General features: G+C 36.1%; 1 protein-coding gene across 5 annotated transcripts in view; it reads right to left on the bottom strand.

Annotated features, from left to right (window-relative positions):
* The window catches only part of MTA3 (metastasis associated 1 family member 3), a 202827-nt gene that overhangs the window by 27365 nt on the left and 152713 nt on the right, over positions 1–22749 (bottom strand). For all 5 annotated transcript variants that reach the window (XM_078149493.1, XM_078149495.1, XM_078149492.1 and 2 more), the window contains 4 exons: positions 12230–12304; positions 10896–10954; positions 2881–3005; positions 1451–1602 (listed from right to left, as the gene is read on the bottom strand). In XM_078149493.1, the coding sequence (XP_078005619.1) occupies positions 1451–1602; positions 2881–3005; positions 10896–10954; positions 12230–12304 (411 nt within the window). The remainder of the gene's footprint in view (positions 1–1450; positions 1603–2880; positions 3006–10895; positions 10955–12229; positions 12305–22749) is intronic.

Below are 22749 nucleotides of genomic sequence, written 5' to 3'. Positions count from 1 at the left end.
CCAGATGCCTGACTGATATATAATCTTGAGAGGCCAGTATGTACAGTCTTTCAAGGTTGGTGGGACTGGACAGAACTTGTACTGTGCTGGCACGGCACAACAGAACCCAGGGTTCCTTCCCTCTGTGCCATGGGGACACCTTAAATAGCTTTAGTGAAAAATAATTAGCATTATATACATAATGGAAATATTCACTGTGACAAAACAAATCTTCATTGAGCAAATACGATAGATAAAACAGTGGGGCTTACACTTCACTCATTGTTCTATAGGCTGGGAACTGTTCCAGAATTTCAGTGCCTTTGGTGGGCAGAAGGAATATTTATGCAAAGACTGGCCCCAATATTTTCAATAATGTTTAATTTGGTAATCAATAAATTATTAATGCAGTTAATGATGCATTATACTCCACCACCCATTATGATCAAGACATTGCACATTGCTCTCCACTCTCACTACTGTATGAAAACCTCTTTCTGAATGAACTTCTAAACATCAAATCCCATGGGTCTTTCATAAGTACTCTTCTTCCTTGACCTCACAATTTATCCTTGATAAGCAGAGATATTTGCTTTATCTTCAGCTTTAGATACAACACATTAATCTCTCTCACCACTCCCCCGTCTCCTTAACCTCATCCTAGCCCTTAAGGCAGACATGTTCCTTTTCGTGACTTCATTATTTCTTTTGGTGGCACTATCAGTCATCCAATTTCCCATTTTCAAAAGAATGGCATTACTTTTTCCTCTTCCCTCTACTATACTTGCAAATCTCATCAGTTAACAGGTTAACTTACCCACTCTAACTCTGCAATACTTGTTGCATCTCTCCATTCTTTCCTTTTTCCCCTGCATATACCCCTAGTACACATTCTCAGGAGCACCTACTGCAAGAGCCTCTAGACAGACCTGGCCTCCACTTCCCACTCCCAAATCTATTTCTTTTTGTTCACTGCAATTTTCTTTAAGTGCAGATATGATCACGTAGCTCATCTGCTCCAAAATCTACCCACTGCCCTGAAAGCAAAACTAAAACTTTGTTGCTTGTCTTCTATAAACTTGAGCCAGCCTACAACAAGTAAGCCACCCACCCTTTCAAATCTAACTCAAATGCCACTTTCTCCATGAAACCTCTTCATCAGCCTACTGGTAATATTTCCCTGTGACGTATCACATAATATTCTATTTCGTATTTCTCTAAGACATTAATTATGTTTTATAGTAACCTCTGTGTATGCCTAATCTCCCTACTAGACTGGACTACGTCTTATTTTATTTTATTAACTACCCTTGACACTAACATAATCTGTTTCACAATCAAGGTGCTTAATAGATATTTACTGAATAATTTTTAAACTTAATTCTTCGTTTACCAAGAGAAACCAAGACTTTGAGAAGCATATACTAAGCATCAAACACTAAAAAACCAATATGGCCTATTGTACACATACCTCTGTAGTTGGGTTGGGTGATAGCTTCTCTTCTTCTGTCTGTGTTGGCATTTTCAGGCCACCATATTTTTTCCAATACAGCCAACAGGTTGCACATAATCTACACTGCATGTTAGGTGGCCCCCAAGAATACCACTGGTGAGACTGGGTGGCTAAGAATAAGAAAATAATGTAGCTGAATTTATAGCCAACATAATAAAAAGGCCCTATGGCAGAATTTCAAAGACATTATTTGTTTGTGATTTTATTTCCATTTTTTTCTTCCTCTCATTTTATAACCCATTAAGAAGAATAAATTCTATATACACATGCCCACACTTTAATAAAAGGATACAAAAAACATTTTTATAATATGTTCAGTGCCTGTACACTTTAGAGGTTATTAAATAAGTTATCTTCTATACTGGTGTGCTTTTTAAAAAAGATAAATTATAGAAAATTTAATCATAGAAAACATTAGGCAATCATGCTGATTAGATGATGAAATTAATTCTTTAAAAAGATAGTCAATTATGTTATCTATTATCTACATGAATAGAAGGAAGAATTGCATAGATAAGACAATAATCACAGTCATTTTCATACTTAATTTAAATATGGATGTGATTTATGTCTTTGGAAATTATAACTCAAAATTATGAAGGCATTTTGTGAAAACCTAAAACAGGGGGAAGCCACCTTTTTATGGCTTATTTCTGCCGGCTACCTAACAATGTTGGAAATGGAAATTATTTTTCTGTCAAGTACATCGTTGTATTCACTTTACTAATTCAACTATTTATGGTTCATAAAATTTCTCCTTGGATCAAAGCTGAGCTTGAACCTAAGTAAAAGGGAGCGAATTTCAAACACCTTTCAGAGTCTTAAGGACCAAAGAATATAATAACTAGTCATTTCAAAACAGTGAGAGCAAAGCAATATTGTTCTATTTCTTATCTCTCTAGATATTTGGCTGTGATTCACAGATCAAAAGTTTCCAAAAATCTATCATCTTGAAACAAATCCCACCAACACCATTTCACACACCCAGAAAAAATACCATTTACCTCTGCCATCTTCTGTAAAGCTCCTGATAAGATTGGACGATAAGAGCATTGTGACACCCTCCCCCAAAATAAATTATAGCTCACACATTATCTATAGCAGTTAATGAAAATACATAACAAGAATCTCATTGTCTAACTGATATTAAGCTGGCCAAATTTTCTAAGATCAAAGTGCAAGCAGAAATGTGCTCTTTATGCAATTGCGTTTATGTAATGGAGCCTGAAAGACCTAAGTCTCCTGTGAGCAGATGTTAAGTGCCACCAGAGCAGCACAGTCTCATTCATACCTTATGACACTGCACTCAATGTTACTAGTAAAGTATGGAGTATCCTACAGTTTCCTACTAATCCTAAACTTAACCAACAAGTCCCTTCAGTACTCACTGTAGCAGCTCTCACAGGCCCGTCCTATCAGTGCACTCTGGGGTTGATATGGGGTTCCCACAGCTCCATTCACAGTGTTGGGTTTGCCATTGCTGCCAGATATTTGGTTGGGATTTGGTTTGTTGCTTCAAATAAAATTTAAAGTGATGACTTAAATTATTTCTGTAATGCTTTTTTCCAGTAGTTTTAGTTATCTATACAGACGGTTTCCACTTTATGTAAATTCCCCCTATGCAAATTTGACTTTACCTAAAGAATTCTGAAAGAAATCCACATTCTAAAAAAAACCTATGTTAACTTTACTATACAGTATTGTGCTTTCTCTGCTAACTTTACTATACAGTATTGTGCTTTCTCTGCTTCTGCCCCTTAGCTCAGCACTCTGTAGCTTCCCACTCCACCTCCACCAAAAACAAACAAAATTAAAAAAACCTTAAAAAATACCTTCATGTGAAAACAGAAGAATGGATGTGTGGAGAGACCACCACCACCACTGCCACCAGCCAAAGCCAGATCGCAGGCTTGACTTGAGACCTCTGGTGCTACCATGACAAGAGACCTTTTCCCCACTCCATCTACCTTCCCAGGTGTCCATTTCCCACCTGTCTGTTTGCCCACGCTTGGGTACCATGTGTGTGTCTCTCTCTGGTCCCCACATGTTAGCTGTTCTCTCCTGTTTGTATACGTGTCCAACCCCAATATGTCTGCCACTGCATTTTTTTCCCCTCTCAATTCTGACCCCTGCATGTTCCTCCTCCTGCTCTTATTTCCTCTGTCCCCAGCCCTGACATGTCTTTGAAACATTGCTGGCCCCCTCCCTCCACAGGCACATGGCTCCCTTCCTGCCTCCTTCTTACCCTACTCCACAGGCAAATTCACATTACATAAAAATCATTTTATGCAAAGGTCTGAGGAACATCCACTTACATAAAGCAAGAAGTGTCTATAGTTGATTTACTACTTTTTTACATGTAAAGTACATTTTTACATGTAAAAAAATTATCAAGTAAAACACACAATATGACATAATAAGCAGAAAATGAATCTGATGTAAACAAAGAGCTGAACTGGAAAGAACTACCACCAAAAGCCTCAAATGATGAGAAAAAAACTCAACTGGGAAGATATTGGCACTGATATCCTGACACACGTTGCCAAGTTACATTAATAAAAGCTCCTCAACCTTTTCTCTTCCTGATGAACCCTGTAGAATAGGATTTGGATTCCAAAAACAGTGTAATTTCCTTGGAATTCAAAAGAAACAGCAAAAATCCTAAGCTCCTTCCTCCTTGCTTTTGTGGAAGCCCTCTTTGCCTTCCCACTATTCCTCCTGAATGCCCAACCCATAAATTCGATTTCTTGGTGAGAAGGTCAAAATCTCACATGTAAAGTAAATGTAAAGAAGAAGTCTGCACTGGTTGAAAGAACTGCTCTTGGTTCTATTATTGATTCTCTGTGTGACCTCTAAATAAATCATTTCACTTCTATCTCCTTTGAGTTTCTTCCTTTATAAATTAAAACTAAATGTGCCTGCCACTAATTAGTGTCAAGAGGTGTTCTGACGAGAAAAAAAGAAGTTTTAAAGGTAAATTTAAGATAAAAATGAATTCAAACAGGTTATTTGGACTGTTTTTATAGTTTTGTATTTTTTAGCTGAAAACATACGAAGTAAAAACTGGTGATTTAGCAGTTCAGGTTGAAAGAGCTGACATGTAGTAATTACATTTCTGATTTTAAAAATATTATATATGGTAGGAAATGGGTTACCCCTTGAGGTTATATTGACTGATTTACTGTCAGATATTTTCTTAGAAAATGGAAAAATGGTATAGGTTGAAGAAAAGTTAATACAAATTAAACATACTGTTGATATTTCAGTTAAGAATTACTACGGAAAAGCACATAGTCTGTTTCGTAACTTAATATGTAATGCTACTTGGACTTTAATATTGGTAATAATGATTTGAGACTAAAAACAATGTTGAAGAATGAAGAGTTGTTTACATTTCTTGTCAAAGATCTATATTCAATTTGAAGTTCAAGGACATAAAGAATAACTGTCACCATAGATATAAATAACCTTTTTTTCCTCCACAAATCCTAAAAGCAAATACAGCTTATTTTACAAGAGATATCATGTAGCTTTGAAAAGGCAAAATAATATTGAGAAGAAATATCTTTCATGTTATGGTTTCTACATCTTAGCATAACTTTATAATCACATGTTAATCTGATCAGCATAGAAACCTATTTATACAAATGTATAAAAGTATATAAATGTTCAAGTAACCTCAAAGAACATGCAAGAGAATGAACAATAATCTGCCATGGATCCCCAAAAATCTTCCCTTAAAGTTGTAACTTCAGGATCATTGCAAAGCAAGAGATAAAGACTCAAAAAATTTATGTAGAAACCAAATTATACGTACTTTTCTTTGGCTGGAGACAAAACTGTTATTTGTGAAAAGTATGAAGAACCACCTTAATTATTTCCTCAAACATCCTAGATAATCATAAGGTTTACATAAAGTCTGATTAATAAGAAATGTGTGAAATTCTAAGATTCATGAATCACAGACACATTTTAATCACAAGATATATTTTAAAATATAAACAAAAGTTGATTTGTGGGACAAATATCACATTACATCTTTGAATGATAATATTTGGCCTGTAAACCTGTACACAGAAGAATGAAGCTAGTGTTATTAGTCTTGAAGAAAAGGTTACTGTGAAAGATCATAATTCATTCTTTATGAGGCCACCTGTTCGTAAAAGCATGTATTAAATAATATATCTAAATTCAATTACCAAAGAGCTCAAGTACACTACAAAATGACAACAAACATAGCACTCAGCTCACAAAACAAGAATCTCTATGTGAGACTGTCATACACTTCTTTTGTTTCTCCCTAAGTGCCTGAATAGAATTCAAATACATATTGAATGTATTAATTGAATGAACAAACCAACAAAGACCCACAATATTTTAAAATACAGAATACTTTGAGATGGTAACAAATCTTAATTGCAAAGTAAGGAAAAAAATCAACTATTTTCATCAGATGACAACTATATAAGAGAGATATATAAATATAAAGGGAAGGTCTGGAGACAGTCACCAGAGTGAAATGAAGTAGAAAGAATTCATTAGACTTTTTTTTCTTGTGACAATAATTAACTAATAATCAACAAGCATTTATTAAGTACCTATTATGTGCCAGGCATTTCTGTCTTATCTGCTTCTATTTATTAACTAAATTAAGGTTCAGTCCCTAAGAAAGGACACAGCCTGATGTGCAGAAACATGAAAGCAAGTATTAGGTGTTTGACCATAAGCTGAAACAAGATGGATGGATTTTATTATATTTTTCTCCTAAGTCTGAGAAATAGGCACTTTGCAACATCAGTTAGCCAAGGGAGCAATGAAAATGAAGACAGTAGGCTGTGGATTTTCCTTCGGGCAATTACGGAGAATGAAGATTTTTCTGTTGGGTTTTTTTTTCTTTTTTGCCTTTTTGGTGAGGCAATGGGGTTAAATGATTTGCCCAGGGTCACACACCTAGAGTCAAGTGTCTGAGGCCAGATTTGAGCTCAGGTCCTCCTGACTCCAAGGTGAGAGCTCTATACACTGCGTCATGTAGCTGCCCCAAATGAGGATGATTTTGTAATCATCTGCAGAGTGCATGCTATGTCTGTGCTTCTTCCTCTATCATGTAACACTTATGAATGCACAAAAAACAGAATGGTCTCTTTCCTAGAGGAAGAAAGTAGACACATTCTCTTCTCCAGGTTACCCAGAAGTTCCTTAAAAGAAAGGAAGTGGAGTTTCAAGAAGGAATCAAAGAAAAAAAAGATGTAACAGGTCAAAGGGGAATTCTCCCTAGTATCAGGAGGTGGAAAGATGGACAAATGTGATAAAGAGAAGGAAAGAAAAGGAATACTAAATGCATGATCCTTTATCAATAGGTACTAGAAGCTCATTTTGTAGGGCACAGAACTTCATTGTCACTGCAATAAATAACAGTGAAATTTACATAATACTTTAACATTGCAAAGTATTTATTATGATCTCACTTGAAGCAGCTTCTTGAGCTCCAAGAAAGGATACAACTCCACATATGGCAGCAGGTATAGACAATCCAATAACTGTCCCTAGTAGCAAGAGTGATTTTAAAAAGGAGAGTACTGAAGTGGCTAGTTACTTATCTGACAAACATGACAGACACTGCATTATATTCTCAAGGATATCTGGAACAAACAGCAAGATTTTTGAGAATTAACAAACCTGATTATCACTGCCCACTTCTAGTGATCTATATTGGGATAAATGATATTGCCAAAAGGAACCTAGAAAGCACTGCCAAGCACTGAACAGAAAACTGAAGACCCTGAAGATTTTGTTTTCATTACCCTTGCCAAATGAAGATAGGGCACTCAGAAAATAAAAGACGATTTTGGAAAAGAACAGCTGACTAAGAATATAGCATCTGACAGCAGAATTTGGATTTCTAGATGACAGCTCAAAATATAATTATGTCACACTCTTGGCTACAGCCACATAATAAAGGTCAGTAAAAACATAATTGCCTAGGAACTTGTGAATTAATCAGGATTAACAGAAGGCTTTAAAATTAAACAAGAGGGGAAGGAAGAAAGCTAACCACGTGGGTCTGACAAACTAGTTACCAGAGAGAGAGTACTAGGTACCACAATGATATGCCAGTCAGCAATAAAACTCTGACTTAGATGTCCATATACAAAGTAATAAATGGGGTGAACTAGAAAATGTTACATGAAGAAGTAAATTTGACTTCCCAGGTATCAGTGTGATGAGGTGGGATATATAACCAATTGGAAACATGATAAAGAGCTGGGAAGGATTAATAGAATTGTATATTAATAAGAAATCCATGTGGCTGAGGAGGGAAAATGGTAGAGAACAACTGATTAAGAACTGATGGAGGGAGAAAGAAAAGTGATATGGTTGTGGGTTTATACAGCTCCTAACATAGTGCCTGGCACATAACAGGCATTTAATAAATGCTTGTTAACTACTCGCTGCAGTAGATAGATACATTTGTGACCTGACTTAATGACAACTTAATTCTTCAAAAGTTAGAGGAAACAATAAATCAACTCTGTGTGTGTGTGTGTGTGTGTGTGTGTGTGTGTGTGTGTGTGTATGTGTGTGTCTAATTGCAGTATAGTTAAAGGCATTAACAGTTGGGGAGATCAGGAAAGGTTTAAGAGTACCTCTTCTGAATCTTGAAGAAATTGATGAATTCTAATAAATGGAATTGTTATTCTTGATGGGATTTTAACCAATAAGAAAGGAATGGTTGGTAAAGTAGAAATAGGAACCTTAAGGGTAAATGACCAATGCATCATAATTGTTTGCGGTCGTTTGACATGCTTGGATAAGGAGATAGGATTTTAAACTATTTAGAAAGAAAATAGGTAGAAACCACTGGCCTAGTATTTTGAAGGGGACATTGGCCTTAAAAGCAATCAATCAAGACTTCTGGGGGCAAAGCAAGATGGTAGGAGTAGAGAGAGTGCTCAGCTAAGCACTCCCAATATTCCTCTCCAAACAACTTTAAAATAATGCTTCAAATCAAGTTCTGGAGTGGCAGAGCCAACAAAAGATTAGAGCAAGACATACTTCCAGCTCAAGACAACACAGGACGTCAGAAAGAGAGATCTGCGACACTGGAGTGGAAGCTGGCCTGGAGCGCACATGGATTAAACACCAGAGGTGGGATTAGGTGATGAAAACAGAAGCAGAAATAGCTTCAGGAACTCCCAAGGCAGAGATGGTAAAAAGACCCAGCAACTGGTCAAAAAGAGACTACAGGGGACCGCTATGCTAACACTGGACACAGGACCAGACAATGTTTGGCAGCTTCACTGCCTATACCCACTTCTGGGTCATAGTTCAAGGATGGGAGGAGTACTTTCAGTCAAGAGGGAGTGGAGGACCAGAGAGACAACTGTTTGGCAATTCAATTGTGAGATTTTTACCTCATGTCCAATGATTTGGCTGCTTGAAAAAGGTGATGAAAGACAGAAATAATCAATACTGGTAGGACTGTGGGAAAACAAGCAGAGTAATACCCTATTGGTGCCAAACTGTGAATTAATCCAACTATTTTAGAAAACAACTGGTAGTCATGATAGAAAAGAGACTATGCTATTCACACTTTGTGATACACTGTTGGACATTTACCCCAAAGAGATCAAAAGACAGGGGGAAAGATCTCAAACCTACCAAAAGACTTATAGCAATTATTTTTATAGCAGCAAGAAACTAGATAAAGGTGGACTGCACTGACTAGGGAACAGCTGAAGAAATTGTGGCATGTGAAAACAGTCAAATATTTTTACACTGCAGGAAACAATGAACATTAAAAATTCAGAGAAAAATAGGGAAATTTACACCCATTGATGCTGACTGAAAAACAAGCAGAACCAAGATAAATTTTATACACAATGACTTCAATAACATAAAGGAAAAAAATAATAAAAAAGATATCAGAATTAAAATTGAAGCAATGATGAATCATCTCCAGGACTGAAGAAGCATATTTCCCCTCTCTAGTGAGGTAATGGACTAGAAGTGTGAAATGAGGTATATGCTACCAGACATGATCAATGTGTTGTAGTTTTGTTTTGCTTAACTGTAGAAAGGTGGTGGGTTGTTGTTGTTGTTGTTATTGTTTTTTGGTGGAGGCAGTACTGGGAAATAACAACGTTTTAAAAATTGACAGGCTAAAGGATGCATTGAATCAAATGAGATGAAATTAATGGAGACAAATATAAACTGTTATACTTGAGTTCAAAAATAGCTTCACAAGTAAAGGACAGAGGTGTGGCCAGATATAGATTTAAATGGAATGCAATCTGATGAATATAGAAGGTTATACAGCTGCCAAAAAAAAGTTAATGTTCTCTGAGGATGCATTAAGAAACTCAGACTGCATTAGATGAGGTGCAGTGTCCAGAATGAGGGAAATAATGATGCCATTATACTCTGCCATCACAACTGGAATTCAATTCTGGAAACTACCTTTTAGAAAGTACATAGACAAGTTGAAATGATTCCAAAACAGGATGATTAATGATGGTGAACGGATTAAAAAACATGACATGGAAAGGTTCTGTGCACGTATAGCCTGGAGGAGTCTTAGGGGGAAGAAGATAGCACTTTGAGTATCAGAAGAGCTGTCACACACAAAAAAGAATAAGATTTCATCTTCTTGGCCTCAAAGAGCTGAACTTGGAATAATGAGTGGAAAGTGCATGGAAGCAGATTTAACATGAATACAAGGGAAATTCCCTAAAAATCATAAATTTATAAGAAATGGGAACAGCTCGCCAGGGGTTCCCCTCACTGGAATTCTTCAAACAAAGGCTAGAAATAACATAGAAGGGATTCTTTGTCAGGTACAGGTTGGACTAGATGTTCTTAAAAGTCTCTTCATACTCTTAGAATCTTGAAGATTTTCATTGTGTTGATGAGAAAAATGATAGACAGCAACTTATATGCTTAGAATACAGATACTGAATATTTCACAAAATGCATAAAATATTCATTCTAAGTAGGGTTGGCAAATGAAAAGATTAAGGCAAAATCTGCACAGCCTACACCACAACAAAAGCACACCACAATTTACAAACTTCAGAAACAGCAACTTAATAAAATCCACTCAATTCATACACACATGCTTTCATAGTTGTGTTTTTTGACATTTTCCCTGTCTTTATGACTGAGGCAAAATCCACTACATACCTCCCATTGCCTCTCATGTTGGTCTACTTTGGTTTCTCTCACCAACTGACTTTCTGTCCTATGAGCCCATTTTTGCAGTCTAACATAAAACAGGCTCCCTTTACTGAGGAAGAAACTACAGCAGAAAGAGGTTCGGTGATTTGACTGAGGTTGAACAGAAAGAAAGGGCATAATTTGCACTGACACCAGCTCTTAAACTCATAAGAAAAGTTTCATTACTTACTAAGTTGGAATATAGACCTGTTTCAATTTGCTTTCAGCTTCAGCAGCTTTCAGGCGTTTCTAAATTAAAAAAAAGAGAACATTTTACATATAATGCATAAGAATTACTGTTTCCTTTTAGCCTTAAAATTATGAGGTACTTAAACCAAGCACCAATAGCCAAAGCTACCTTGACTTTATATCGAAACAGCAATTTTGCACCTATTTTTAAAGACAAAATTTGTTAAAATAAATGCACACAGTAAATTTTAAGACACAAACTCAATATAGAGAATGATAAACAGAATATTACTAAAATACAATAGATTACTTAAATGAAGATATAAAGTATACTCTATCCCATTTCCATATGAATGACAAAAGCACCACAAAAAAAGACATGAAAAATAAAGAAAAGGAAAATCTTTTTATAATTGTGACCTCTACTTTTTTAAATTTATGGCTCTTATTTTATTTCTTAGTTGATTTTCTGAAAGTTAAAAAAGAATTCTTTCCTTATAGAGACATAAGGTGGAAACTAAGCTCCCACAGTTCAGGGTGAAGAAAAACAGACCAAAAAAAAAAGCTTTGTATGAGACCAACATTTACTTGGGAAAAGGGAGGAGGGGATAGAGATAGGTGAGGAAGAAAGATGTAACCTTCTCAAACTCAAGGTATAAACTGAAAAGTTGAAAACTGAGTATCACATTAGTTTATTTGGGCTCATGAGGAATATACTAGAGGGGAGAGAATGAGAAAATGACAATATAACTCAAATCGAGGACTAATTACTAATACATTAAAAAATAATCTAAGAGCAGGAAAGAAAGGGAAATGAAATTACATCATAGGATCAGCTTGTAAAAGTAAATACATAAATTAAAACTTAAAAACACAGGCCTCTGGAGTCACGATTATTTTACAACAAATGAGGCTTGGCAAAGATAATACAAAGGACAACCAAAAGAAGACACGTTGTTATGACCTGATATCAAATATAATTTTTCAGATAAGAGAAAACCAAGATGTGTCAAGTATTTTTCAAGGGTCTTTTTGGTTTGGTTTGGTTTTTGTCCTGAAAGGAAAGTTTAGGAGCTTTGAGGATTAACTTCTGCCCAAAATGAAATTCCAGTGATAGACAAAACAATCATGTTTTCCTGTAGTGTCCCTTCTCAGTGACACTTTCTTTAGTAACACACATACACACACACACACACACACACACACATTTTAATTAAAATTACTTCTGAAACTTATGAACAGTTATAAAAATACCAAAGGATAAAAAATTCATTAAATCAAATTAATTTTTTTTGTTTTGTAGCATCCTCATTAACGTCAAAATGATGAGATTACCTGTTGTACATATCTGTCAGTAGTTTTCCACATGTAATAATATTCAATGATGCTAGTCAATGACTTCCATGGGAGCTGAAAAATAAACATTTTAAAATTTAATAAAACTGAAAAACTGAAGCTACTATATGCCCTCAAAAACCTCTCCTTTAAAATAATAAAACTAGTAATTATATAGGTAAGATATATTTTATAATAATTAAGACTACAGAAAACCAAATCACAACCCTCCAGCTATGAAATAGAGGATTTGGAGTCTGAAAATCTAGATTCAAGTCTTGGCTCTGCTAGTTCCTATCTGATAACTTTGGGCAAGTAACTTGACCTCTCTGGGCCTCCATTTCTTCATTTATAAAATTAGAGGAATAGTGTATTATATGACCTCTAAATTCTCTTCCAATTCTAAATCCTATGATCCTATTTCCAAACATAACTGAAATTGAGCAAGATTCAAGCCATTAGCCCCAACGGATCTCAGATTACATCCCTTTCATTTTTATCTCTCACCATATTCAATACTCTGTGTCTTATAGATGGTCCACAAAAAACTGGTGACATGCACTATGTGGTCTTTTAGGAAACATGTTATAGTTCCATATGAAATAATTATCTACCATTGAGAAATATAACAGAAGTAGTCAAAAAGAAGTAATGCACCTTTCTTAATAAATGCTTATTGAATGAATAAAGGATGCTGACTTACAATCAAAGAGTAGTTAGGGAATCGGAACCTGGCCCACTGCTTTTACAATCGCTCTAATTTAGAAGAAAGATGTGCACTTAAACTAGTATTCTCTCTAAATACTCAAGCACAATATACCTCATACCCTTCAGTTTAATGACTATGCACTACCGTACAGGACCATATCTACAAAATGTACCCATAGTTCAATGAAGAAATTTAATTATTTCAGGGACTGACTGTCAGAAGATAGACATTTTCCTTTAGCTAGGGAATAGGAAAACAAATGAACCAATTCTGAAAGGAGAGTACAATTAATCTAGTTAGGTTGATAGACTTCAAAGTACAGACCTTTACAAAAACCCCAAAATATTTTAAACATTATTTGTTAATATTCTAAGACCTAGTTCCTAGTTTACTTATTATTGGCAAAAGACTTCACAGTAAAATATCCAATTTCTTGCACCAAGAAAGTTAATTCCCATCTATTTTCCCTTGCTTTGCTAATTAAAATCCCCAAAATACTGTCCCTTTCTTTGTATCTACAAATTCATTTGTCCCCTACAGAAATTTGATGTGCCCCTTTTTAAATCAATACAAGTGTTCTATGTTTTCCATTTCTGAACTATTAACATAAAACCATGGTCATTTCAGAACAATAAACTGCTTTTCATGGGGAACAGAGCTTTTATAGAATTTTATAGAATTAAATTCAACATTTCTCCCAATTGTAAAGTCCTAGAAGCTTGTTAGACTATTTCTCTTGTATTAGGTTTGTAACACCAACAGTTGTCACAACTTTTATAAGGTGACGTGAATGAAAAATATGAAGAATTTAAAGGAATATAGTCAGAGTTGCATGAAATGATTCAGAGTAAAGAAATTAGAACCATAAGGACAACTGATTCACAACAATACTACAATGCAAAGAAAGGCAGCATTGAGAGGCAACAAAATGGGTCAAACACAATAGTCAATGTTGGTACAGTAAGTACTCCTTTTGAGTTACCCCAAGTTTGAGGTCTTTCATAGGTCTGTACTCAGAAAACTGTAGCTCAAGAGCCCTCTCAACTCCTGTGTTCACAGTTAACTAGCTGACACAATTAGCTCAAAGCAATGGCATTTACTGAAACAGCACAGTATAAACAACAGTAAAAAGCATTCTTTCCATAAACCTAGGGTGTACTCCTTCCAAATATAGATTGTGTCAGTGGAAAGTATGGGCATTCACCAGAGTTCACAGGGACAGAGGGACACAGGCTGCTAAAGCAACTGACACTTCTGGTACTACAGGGTCTCAGTGTCTTTCTGTTCTGTCCTCATTCTGCTCCCCACGGATCTTGTTGAGTAAATCTCTTAGCTGGGCTCCCTGGGCCTGCTCTTACCTACAACTCAACTTCTGCCTGCCAGGGCTAATTCTCTTGACATTCCAGGTGGACTCTATGGGACTGATTTTTTTTTTTTAATTGGGTGTGGTATCTCCTACTGGGTAAGATTTTGGCCAATGACTAACACTCTATACTTCTATCAAGAAATGACTGAAGAATTTCACTCCTAAAAGAATATCAAAGTACATGAACAGGTTACCTTCTTACTCCTCCATAACACCTCACTGTCTCTTATACCTCCCCATTACACCCTGCAATTTCCTCAAGTGAACTGGGGAGGACTGCCAATTACACTCTTAGGTTTTGCTTAATTATATTTGGTGTGCATGTGTACTTTGTAGGGAGGTTCCTTGGCCTGGAATTGTAACATATAATAACAGAATGTACCAACAGAAAGCAATTAGTGTGCCTCAGTATACAGGTACTGGATAAATACATGGGGAAAGTAACCTAAATTATTTTAGTAGTCATGAGATAATACAAGGTGAACAAGTTTCCAAACTTAAGACTTTAAACACACTGGAACAAACAACTTCAGAGAAATGCAAATTAAAACAACCTGGAGACTATACTTTTGCACCCCTATTAGCAAAAATGGTAAAAAGATGAGAAAACTCATTTTTAAGACTGTGGGAAAATAGGTTGGCTAATTCATTGCTGCTTCAACAATGAATTCAATCATTCTGTAAAATAATTTTTATTTATGCAAGAAAAGTTACTAAACTCCTCAAACCTTGACCCAGAGATATTATTTCTGGGATCAAAACCCTGGGCATTTTAAATCTCTTTTTAAAACATGCTACCTGGTGCACGCTGGCTATCATCATTATCCTTTTCCACAGGAATCTAGATTCTGACCCTGGGACTCTAGCCATTAATAGACAAGCTTTTCTCTCTGTCTCTGTCTCTCTGTCTCTCTCTGTCTGTCTCTTCTCCCCCCTCCCTTTTCTAACTCTCCTTTATGTACTGTCTTCCATCATTACTTCCTGCAAGCTTCTTGCAGGAAGGGACTGTTTTGGTTCTTTGAACTTGCACTCCTAGTACTTAGCATAGTGTCTGGTACATCGTAAGTGCTTATGAAAAGTTTTTTTTTTTTAATTCACTTAGGCTATTGAAAACAAGAACTAAATACTTATAGCAAAAACAACAATATATGAGAATAATTAGAGGAAGTTTTAATAACATTTACTTTTTCAGCATGCTTTTGGCTCAGACATCTCACTGTAGAAAACCAGGAACAGTAGATGCCCATCAACTGGAGGACAAGGCAAAATGAATGAAAGCCCCTGTGCTTTGCAAACTTCCTTTAGCTGCTAGTCAGTGTGTGGACAAGGCATTGTTTTGGGATATGCAAATTAGGGCTAATGTGATAAAACTGTACCACACAACATGATGAATATGAGGAATTCAGAGGAGCATGGAAAGATCTGTATGACCTGATGAAGAGGGAATTAAACGGGTCCAGCAAAAAATATACACAATGGACTATAGCAAATAGTAAGTTGAAAGGACGAAAACACAAAACTGAATTACCTCCCTCTTTCCTACTTGCCGAGGTAGGGACTATAAATATGAGATACTGTATAAATTGCCAGATATAGTAAATGCGGTATTTGTTTTTGATGAACATTTTTCTTTTTTAAAATTTGTTACAAAGGATGACTTTTTGAATAGGGAAGTAGTTACGGATATATTTAGAAGAAATTATACAAAAACAAAGTTATTAATAAAATTTAAAACAAAATTTTAATAGCTGAAGAAATCTTAATATTTAACATCAATAAAACTAGTTAAACTTGCCACATTATCTCCTTGCTCTCCCCACCATCACCTCAGAAAAGCAAGAAACCTATCAATTAAAGTAATGAAATTAACAGGGAGGGAGAGGGAAAGAGAGAGGGAGACGGGGGGAGGGAGAGAGGGAGGGAGAGAGAGAAAGAGTGTGAGAGAGAAAGAAAGAAAAGAAGGAAAAAAGGAAGGAAGGAAGGAAAGAAAAGACTGGATCAGTGAAGAAATAAGGCAATTAAGACATAGAAACAAAAACAGTAGTCTACTGTCCAACAAAGTCAAGAATGTGTGCTGGGGAAGGGACTTTCTACTGGACAAGATGGGCTTTAAGACGTGAAGAGCTGGAAGAGAATAAGGATAAGAAAAAGATCAGATATACAGAGACTGAGATTTGGTTTTGTGGAGGGGGAAATGTATGTCCACAGGGGCATTCAGGGAACTACCCTCTGTGAGAGATATCTGCAGGGAGCAGTGAAGCGCTCTTGGATTAAAGCCAGGGGCAAGGAGCAGCAAAGGACAGAACCACACCCTTCCCTTGAAGTTTGAGTAAGTCCAAGTCTGGGGAAGAAGAAGATATATAACAAGATCTGTATGTTGTTGGATTCTTTGGCAACCTGGATGCTTCTCCCCACCCCCTTTTGTTAGAGGAAAAGGAGGAATTTCCATCCAGAAGAGCAGAAGAACAAGTTTGGAAGAATGGAGGTTCACCAATAGGGAAGAATGCTTGACTCCTTAGTCACCCTGACTTCTTTCCCATTGTACAGTATGTATTTGTTGGATTTGGGGCTTGGAGTAAGTAGTACTTTAAGTCTAGAAGATGATTTAAGTTTCTGTGGAGTCAGGACTTACTAGAAAGGGAAGGAGTGTTGTCTCGGCTATATTTTGGGAATAGGTATGAGATCCTGGGGGTAGCTAGGTAGTGTAGCAGATATAGCACTGGGCCTAGAGTCAGGAAGACCTGAGTTTAAATCTGACCTCAGATACCTACTAGCTGTGGGACCCTGGGCAACACACTTAACTCTGTTTGTCTCAGCTTCCTCATCTGTAAAATAAGCTGGAGAAGGAAATGGCAAACCATACTAGTATCTTTGCTAAGAAAACCAGGGTCACAAAGAGTTAGACATGACTGAATGACAACAAAAATGAGATCCTTATTTTATTTGTTGTTCTTGGGTTAAATAAAGCTCTCCTATTGCCTTGAGTGCTGATGGCCCTTTTCCCTTTTAGCAGAGACTTAGGTATAACACAAGCTATGTGTCACCTCTAATAGTAATAATAATACTTTCATTTCTACAATCCACATTTTCAACATGAACTTTACATCCTTTTGTCAAAGCTTGTTCTTATGTTAATCCATAAAACCTCTCCAGTTTTCTGGGGCTGGACTTTTCTCTGACAAGCTACCTTCTCTAGGCACATGCCTGCTACTTATTCTCTTTTCTAGAATCCTCTATATATCTCAATGCTAGAAACTTTCAGTTTCCTAATAAAAAACCTAACCACTCATAAAACCTTTAGCCCATTTCAACATCTGTGGTATATACTGCTATACTGAATGATGATGGACCTAGGAGTCCTACCCACCAAACGCGGAAGATGGGTAAGAGCTTGTTATAATGATGTGTCTAGTACAAGGGACAACTTCTTGTAGGGCTATCATGAACTTGATGGCATGTGCCCTAGTTCTACCTCCTGCATGCTGCCCTAGTGTGGCAGGTGGGTGCTGCCCTAGCAGCCTCCTCTTGTTGGCTTTATTACCATGTTACTTCCAAAGTCCAACTTAAGTCTAATAGACTTTCCCTGTGGGAGTGGAAACACTCCAAATAAAGATCCCGTGCATTCAGTATTAAATAACGGGTATAATTTTTCTGTAAAGCTCTCTCTAAGCTCCCAAACCACTGCAATGGACTAAGTCAGTTCATTATGGTTTTTGCTTATGTTATATATTGTCTCAATTTATCAAAACAGTTACAATAATGATTTTAGTTGTGTTCATTTTACATTGAGTTATTGCTGCTTAGAGTTATTTACTTTTAGCTGCTCTGCCTATAAATTTATAACATGTAAAAAGTCTTTTCAATGGATCAACACTGTCAGCAACACCAACATCTTTAATTACCATGGTTAATTACTATGCTGTGTGATTCAAATTTAATAATCTCATTTTGATGAGTCATTCCTATTTTAACCTAAGAAAACAAAAAAACAGCAATTAAAAGAGAAGCTGTTAAGAACTACAAAATACAATCTAGTTATTCCATCTGATTATCCTTCATTTTCTTAGAAAATCACTCTCACAGTAAGGTTCAACTCTTAAATTCTTCTGGTCACCCAAACTAATACATAATATATGCAAATAATTATGCCAAAAGTTATAAAAAAATTTTAAAAGTCTTAATCTGGTGATCAAGGTATAGAAATCTCTCAGACTCTCAGATCAAGAAAAAGGACATTTACATACGCTCAAGAGAAATGTTATGTTCCTGTTTGCACACTGGCTGTCTGATTTTAATATGATAGAGGATTATATCACAGTCTCCTTAGTAAGCAAGATGGAAACAATCTCAAACACTAACAAATAATTTCCTAGAGCTGATTTTAAAGTAAAACTAGCTGAAGGTATAGAATCTATACGTTTGTGTAACTAAAAAGTCTACATACTAAATTTGCAGGCATACATATTTAGGCTTTACTTTTTTAAAGACAATTTTATAAAACACATTATAAACCCTTTAAAAATTGTTATCTATATTTACAATGTCGAGAAAAAAATCACTAAGCTCACCCTGAAAACAAAGTTGAGGAGCCTACACACTGAATTAAAGCTGAGATTCCTTCATTAGGTGGGTTCATTATGAAAGAAAAAATGTGCTTGTTACTTCCGCTAGAAGCACACATGTTAAAATGAAAGAAGTGTGTTTAGGGAGATGCAGAAAAGGGAAAATACTAAATTATATAAAATTGTACAGTAGATAATAGGAAGTTTGCCATTTAATAAATTACAATTGACAGGATACAATGGAAAAATTTCCATGGTCTTTTAAACAAATATTCGAGATGAGTTGAAAAGAACTGAAACTAGGTTAAGTTCTGAAAATAATATTTCCAAAAGAAGCTCTAGATATCTTTTCCAATGCTTTGCAGAAATTAAGCAGATTACTTCTCTTCAAGAGAAAGCTAATGATGGTTTTGAAGAGTAGTTTTTATCAATTACAACAATTTAGAGAAGCAAGCAATGTTGTTATATTGCATTACCATGATAAATGTTCCAGAGTTAGAGGAAGAGGGTAGAATATAGGGGGAAAGAGATCCAGGTCTGTGATTTCATCATTCTGGAGGTTCCCTAGTATGGAAATTCCCTCCACCAGATACCTGTAAATTATCTTGGAGAGTTTCCTGGGACACTGAGAAGTCACACAGCTAGTATGCTTTGGAATAAAGACTTCAGACAAGGTCTTCCTGACTGCAATATGGGCCCTCAATCCACTAGCCTTATCTCAATGTTGCATTAACTATAACAAATGGAGATTATCCTTTCAACTTTTCTCTCCTTCATACATGGTACAGGTTTTATTCCATTCTCTGAAAAAGAAGCAGCCCCTCTTTTTGCTAAGGTCACCCTCTCCCAACCCACGTCAACTTCTATAAGCTTCCATGTTTTAGACACTACTGACCTCTCCCATTCTCGGATTCTTTCTCCTTCCATAATTTCCCTCACACTATTTAACCTGACAATCTGAACACTACTGAAATTTCTTCTGCTGAATCATAATCTTTGAGGTGCTTTAAGGTGGGTTTTCTGTACTAGGCCCTGCTCATCTTGATACTCTCTTCCTTGTCTCTTTTATCAGTTACAATGAGTTCAAGGACCACCTCTATGCAAATGATACTTTGGGGGGGGGACGGGACAGGGACGGTCAATTGGGTTAACTGACTTGCCCAGGGTCCCACAGCTCCTAAGTGCCTGAGGCCATATTTAAACTCAGGTCCTCCTGACTCAGGGCCAGTGCTCTATTCACTGCACCACCTAGTTGCCTCTATGTAGATGATTCTTAAAGCTATAGATACAAACCTAATTTCTCTCCTGCATTCCAACCCTGAATCATTCAAAACTATGTTATGGGCATCTCCTCATAGATGTCACATCTGCATCACAAGACATCAAGTCCAAAATATAATCGGTTATCTTCCTCTCTGCTAAATTTGTATCTTTTTTTTTTTTGAAGTCTCCTTGCCTTCACTGGAGCCAACAAGGTTTGTAACTTTGAGGTCATTTTCATATTGTAGCTCTGCTACTTAGTATCGGGGCTGCTAAGTGGCACAACCCTTAGAGTGCTGGGGCCTAGGGTCAGAATGAATCCTCCTTGTGGGTTCAAATTTGGCCTCAAACACTTACCAGCTGTGTGACCCCGGGCAAGTCACTTAACCTTGTTTGCCTCAGTTTCCTCATCTGTAAAATGGAGAAGGAAATGACAAACCAGTATCTTTGCCAAGAGAATCCTAAATGGGGTCCATGAAGAGTCAAATGCAACTGAAAATGACTGAACAACATTTAACATCAATATGATCTTGATCAAGTGTCTTAACTTCTCTTCATCCATATGTATCCATATGTATATACACATATGTACATGTAAAATAAGGAGGTTGAACTAGATGAAAGTGCCTTCCCAACTCTAAATCTATGATCCTATAATAATCTAATCAGTTTCCAAATTGTATCCGTTCTTCACTGGATCCCCACAGTCGCCAGCCTAGTCCAGGCCTCACCTCTGGACTATGGGAATATCTTCATTATTGTTGCCCTACTTTGTTCTCTTCTTACTGCTACTCACCCTGTATATGGTGATCAAAAGAATCTTCCTAAGAAAGACATTTAACCACATAACTCCCCTGCTCAAGAATCTTGAGTGGCTCCTCATTGCTTCTAGAATAAAATATGAACTCACCAGTCTGATATTTACAAACTTCCATAAGCTGGCTCACCCTAGTTTTCCAGCCTTACTTCACACTGGATCAGTAGCTATTTGCTGAACTACTGCAGATACCATTTGTGACAGTTTGTTTCTTTCACATCTCTAGCTAAGTCTCTTTCACGTAAAGCTATAAGTAAGCCTAGTTAGCTACCTGATACGTCGAGTTATGTGAAATGGTATTCAGAAAGTAGCATCAGAAAGCCAAAAAAGAAGGCTGAAGGCAGACCATGGAGAGTTTTTAATGGCTCAGGAAATTAGACTTTATTCTGTATGCAATTTATATAAATCCCCAATAACTGCACATTTAACTTACATGATTTGAAGCATTTTAATAGTAACTATGGTTGAGGAAATTTATTCTGTATGCAACTAATATACGGTTAATTCTCAATGTTTGCACATTTAACTTTCATGATTTCAAGCATTTCAATAGTAACTTCATTTTCACTTTCCTGCTGACAATTGCATATGTTTGTGGATATACACAAATGGGGAAAAAACAATAAGCGCAATGCAACAAGTTTATATCCCCCTGAAAGGAGGCAAGTACTCCTAAAAGTGCTCATGAATCTGTTCCAAAAAGTGCTAAATTAAACTCTCAAATACACACGAAGAGGGAATTGAAAAAAGAAAACAAAAAGGAAAAGCAGCAAAGTTTGTGGATACATGAGAACAGCACAGCCCTCCTCCACCAGCCACCAGGGTAGGGTTCCAAGCTTCTCAAGCATCTTAAAATTTTGATAGATGGCTACAAAGTCAAGATGCTCAACCACCTATGAATTTGTTACCACTGTACACATATATAAACATCATATGGGCAAAACACACTAACTAGGACTGAATCTGAATTGACTATTTGTTTATACAAGAGAAGGATTTTTAATCCAATCAAATTAACCAAAGTTTTATCTATTTTGTTGGGTTTTATCCATAAAACCAGCTTTTAGTTTTATTTATAAGTTCAATAGTTTTCTTACTTTCAATTTTATTAATCTCTCCTTTGATTTTCAGGATTTCTAATTTGGTGTTTAATTTGGGATTTTTAATTTGTTCTTTTTCTATCTTTTTTAGTTGCATGCTTAAATCTGCTCTTTCTCTATTTTACTGATGTACGCATTTAGAGATATAAAATTTCCCCTGCCTCCCATAAATTTTGGTATGTTGTCTCATTATTGTCAGGACTTTTAATCTAGAAAAAGGATTAACAACATTTCAAAAGATAAGAAGGTAGACGCAAAAGGGAAGAGATGATCATTAAACATGAGAGAGGTACTAAACTCAAAGTATACAGCTGAGAGATTGACCAGTGAGAAACTAACTGGAGGAGTAATTACCAGATTAAAATTATAAGTATACCCATGTTATTTAATGAATTCCAATTACACTACAATAGGAAGGTTTCTCTTTTTTTCCCCCATGATTAATGACATTTTAGATTAACTTTATAAGAAAAGAATTATCACAACTAATCTCTTGTTAAAAATGTATAGTAGCTCTACCTCTTATGGAAATGCCCCTTGGGCACTTGGGTAATAAGTAGTATCTGAACATGGGAATTATTATTTGCAATTGCAGAGGCAGTATATATGGTCAAGAAACAACGTGGTCACTGTCCCTCCAGAAAAATCACACTGAATATACAATAGCATGTAAATTGAAAATATAGTTCAGTTTTAAACAACTGAA

Source organism: Phascolarctos cinereus, unplaced genomic scaffold (assembly GCF_003287225.1).
Source record: "Phascolarctos cinereus isolate Bilbo 61053 unplaced genomic scaffold, phaCin_HiC Scaffold_2;HRSCAF=192, whole genome shotgun sequence".
Classification (NCBI taxonomy): Eukaryota; Metazoa; Chordata; class Mammalia; order Diprotodontia; family Phascolarctidae; genus Phascolarctos; species Phascolarctos cinereus.
This window is presented reverse-complemented; position numbering and strand designations above follow the sequence as displayed.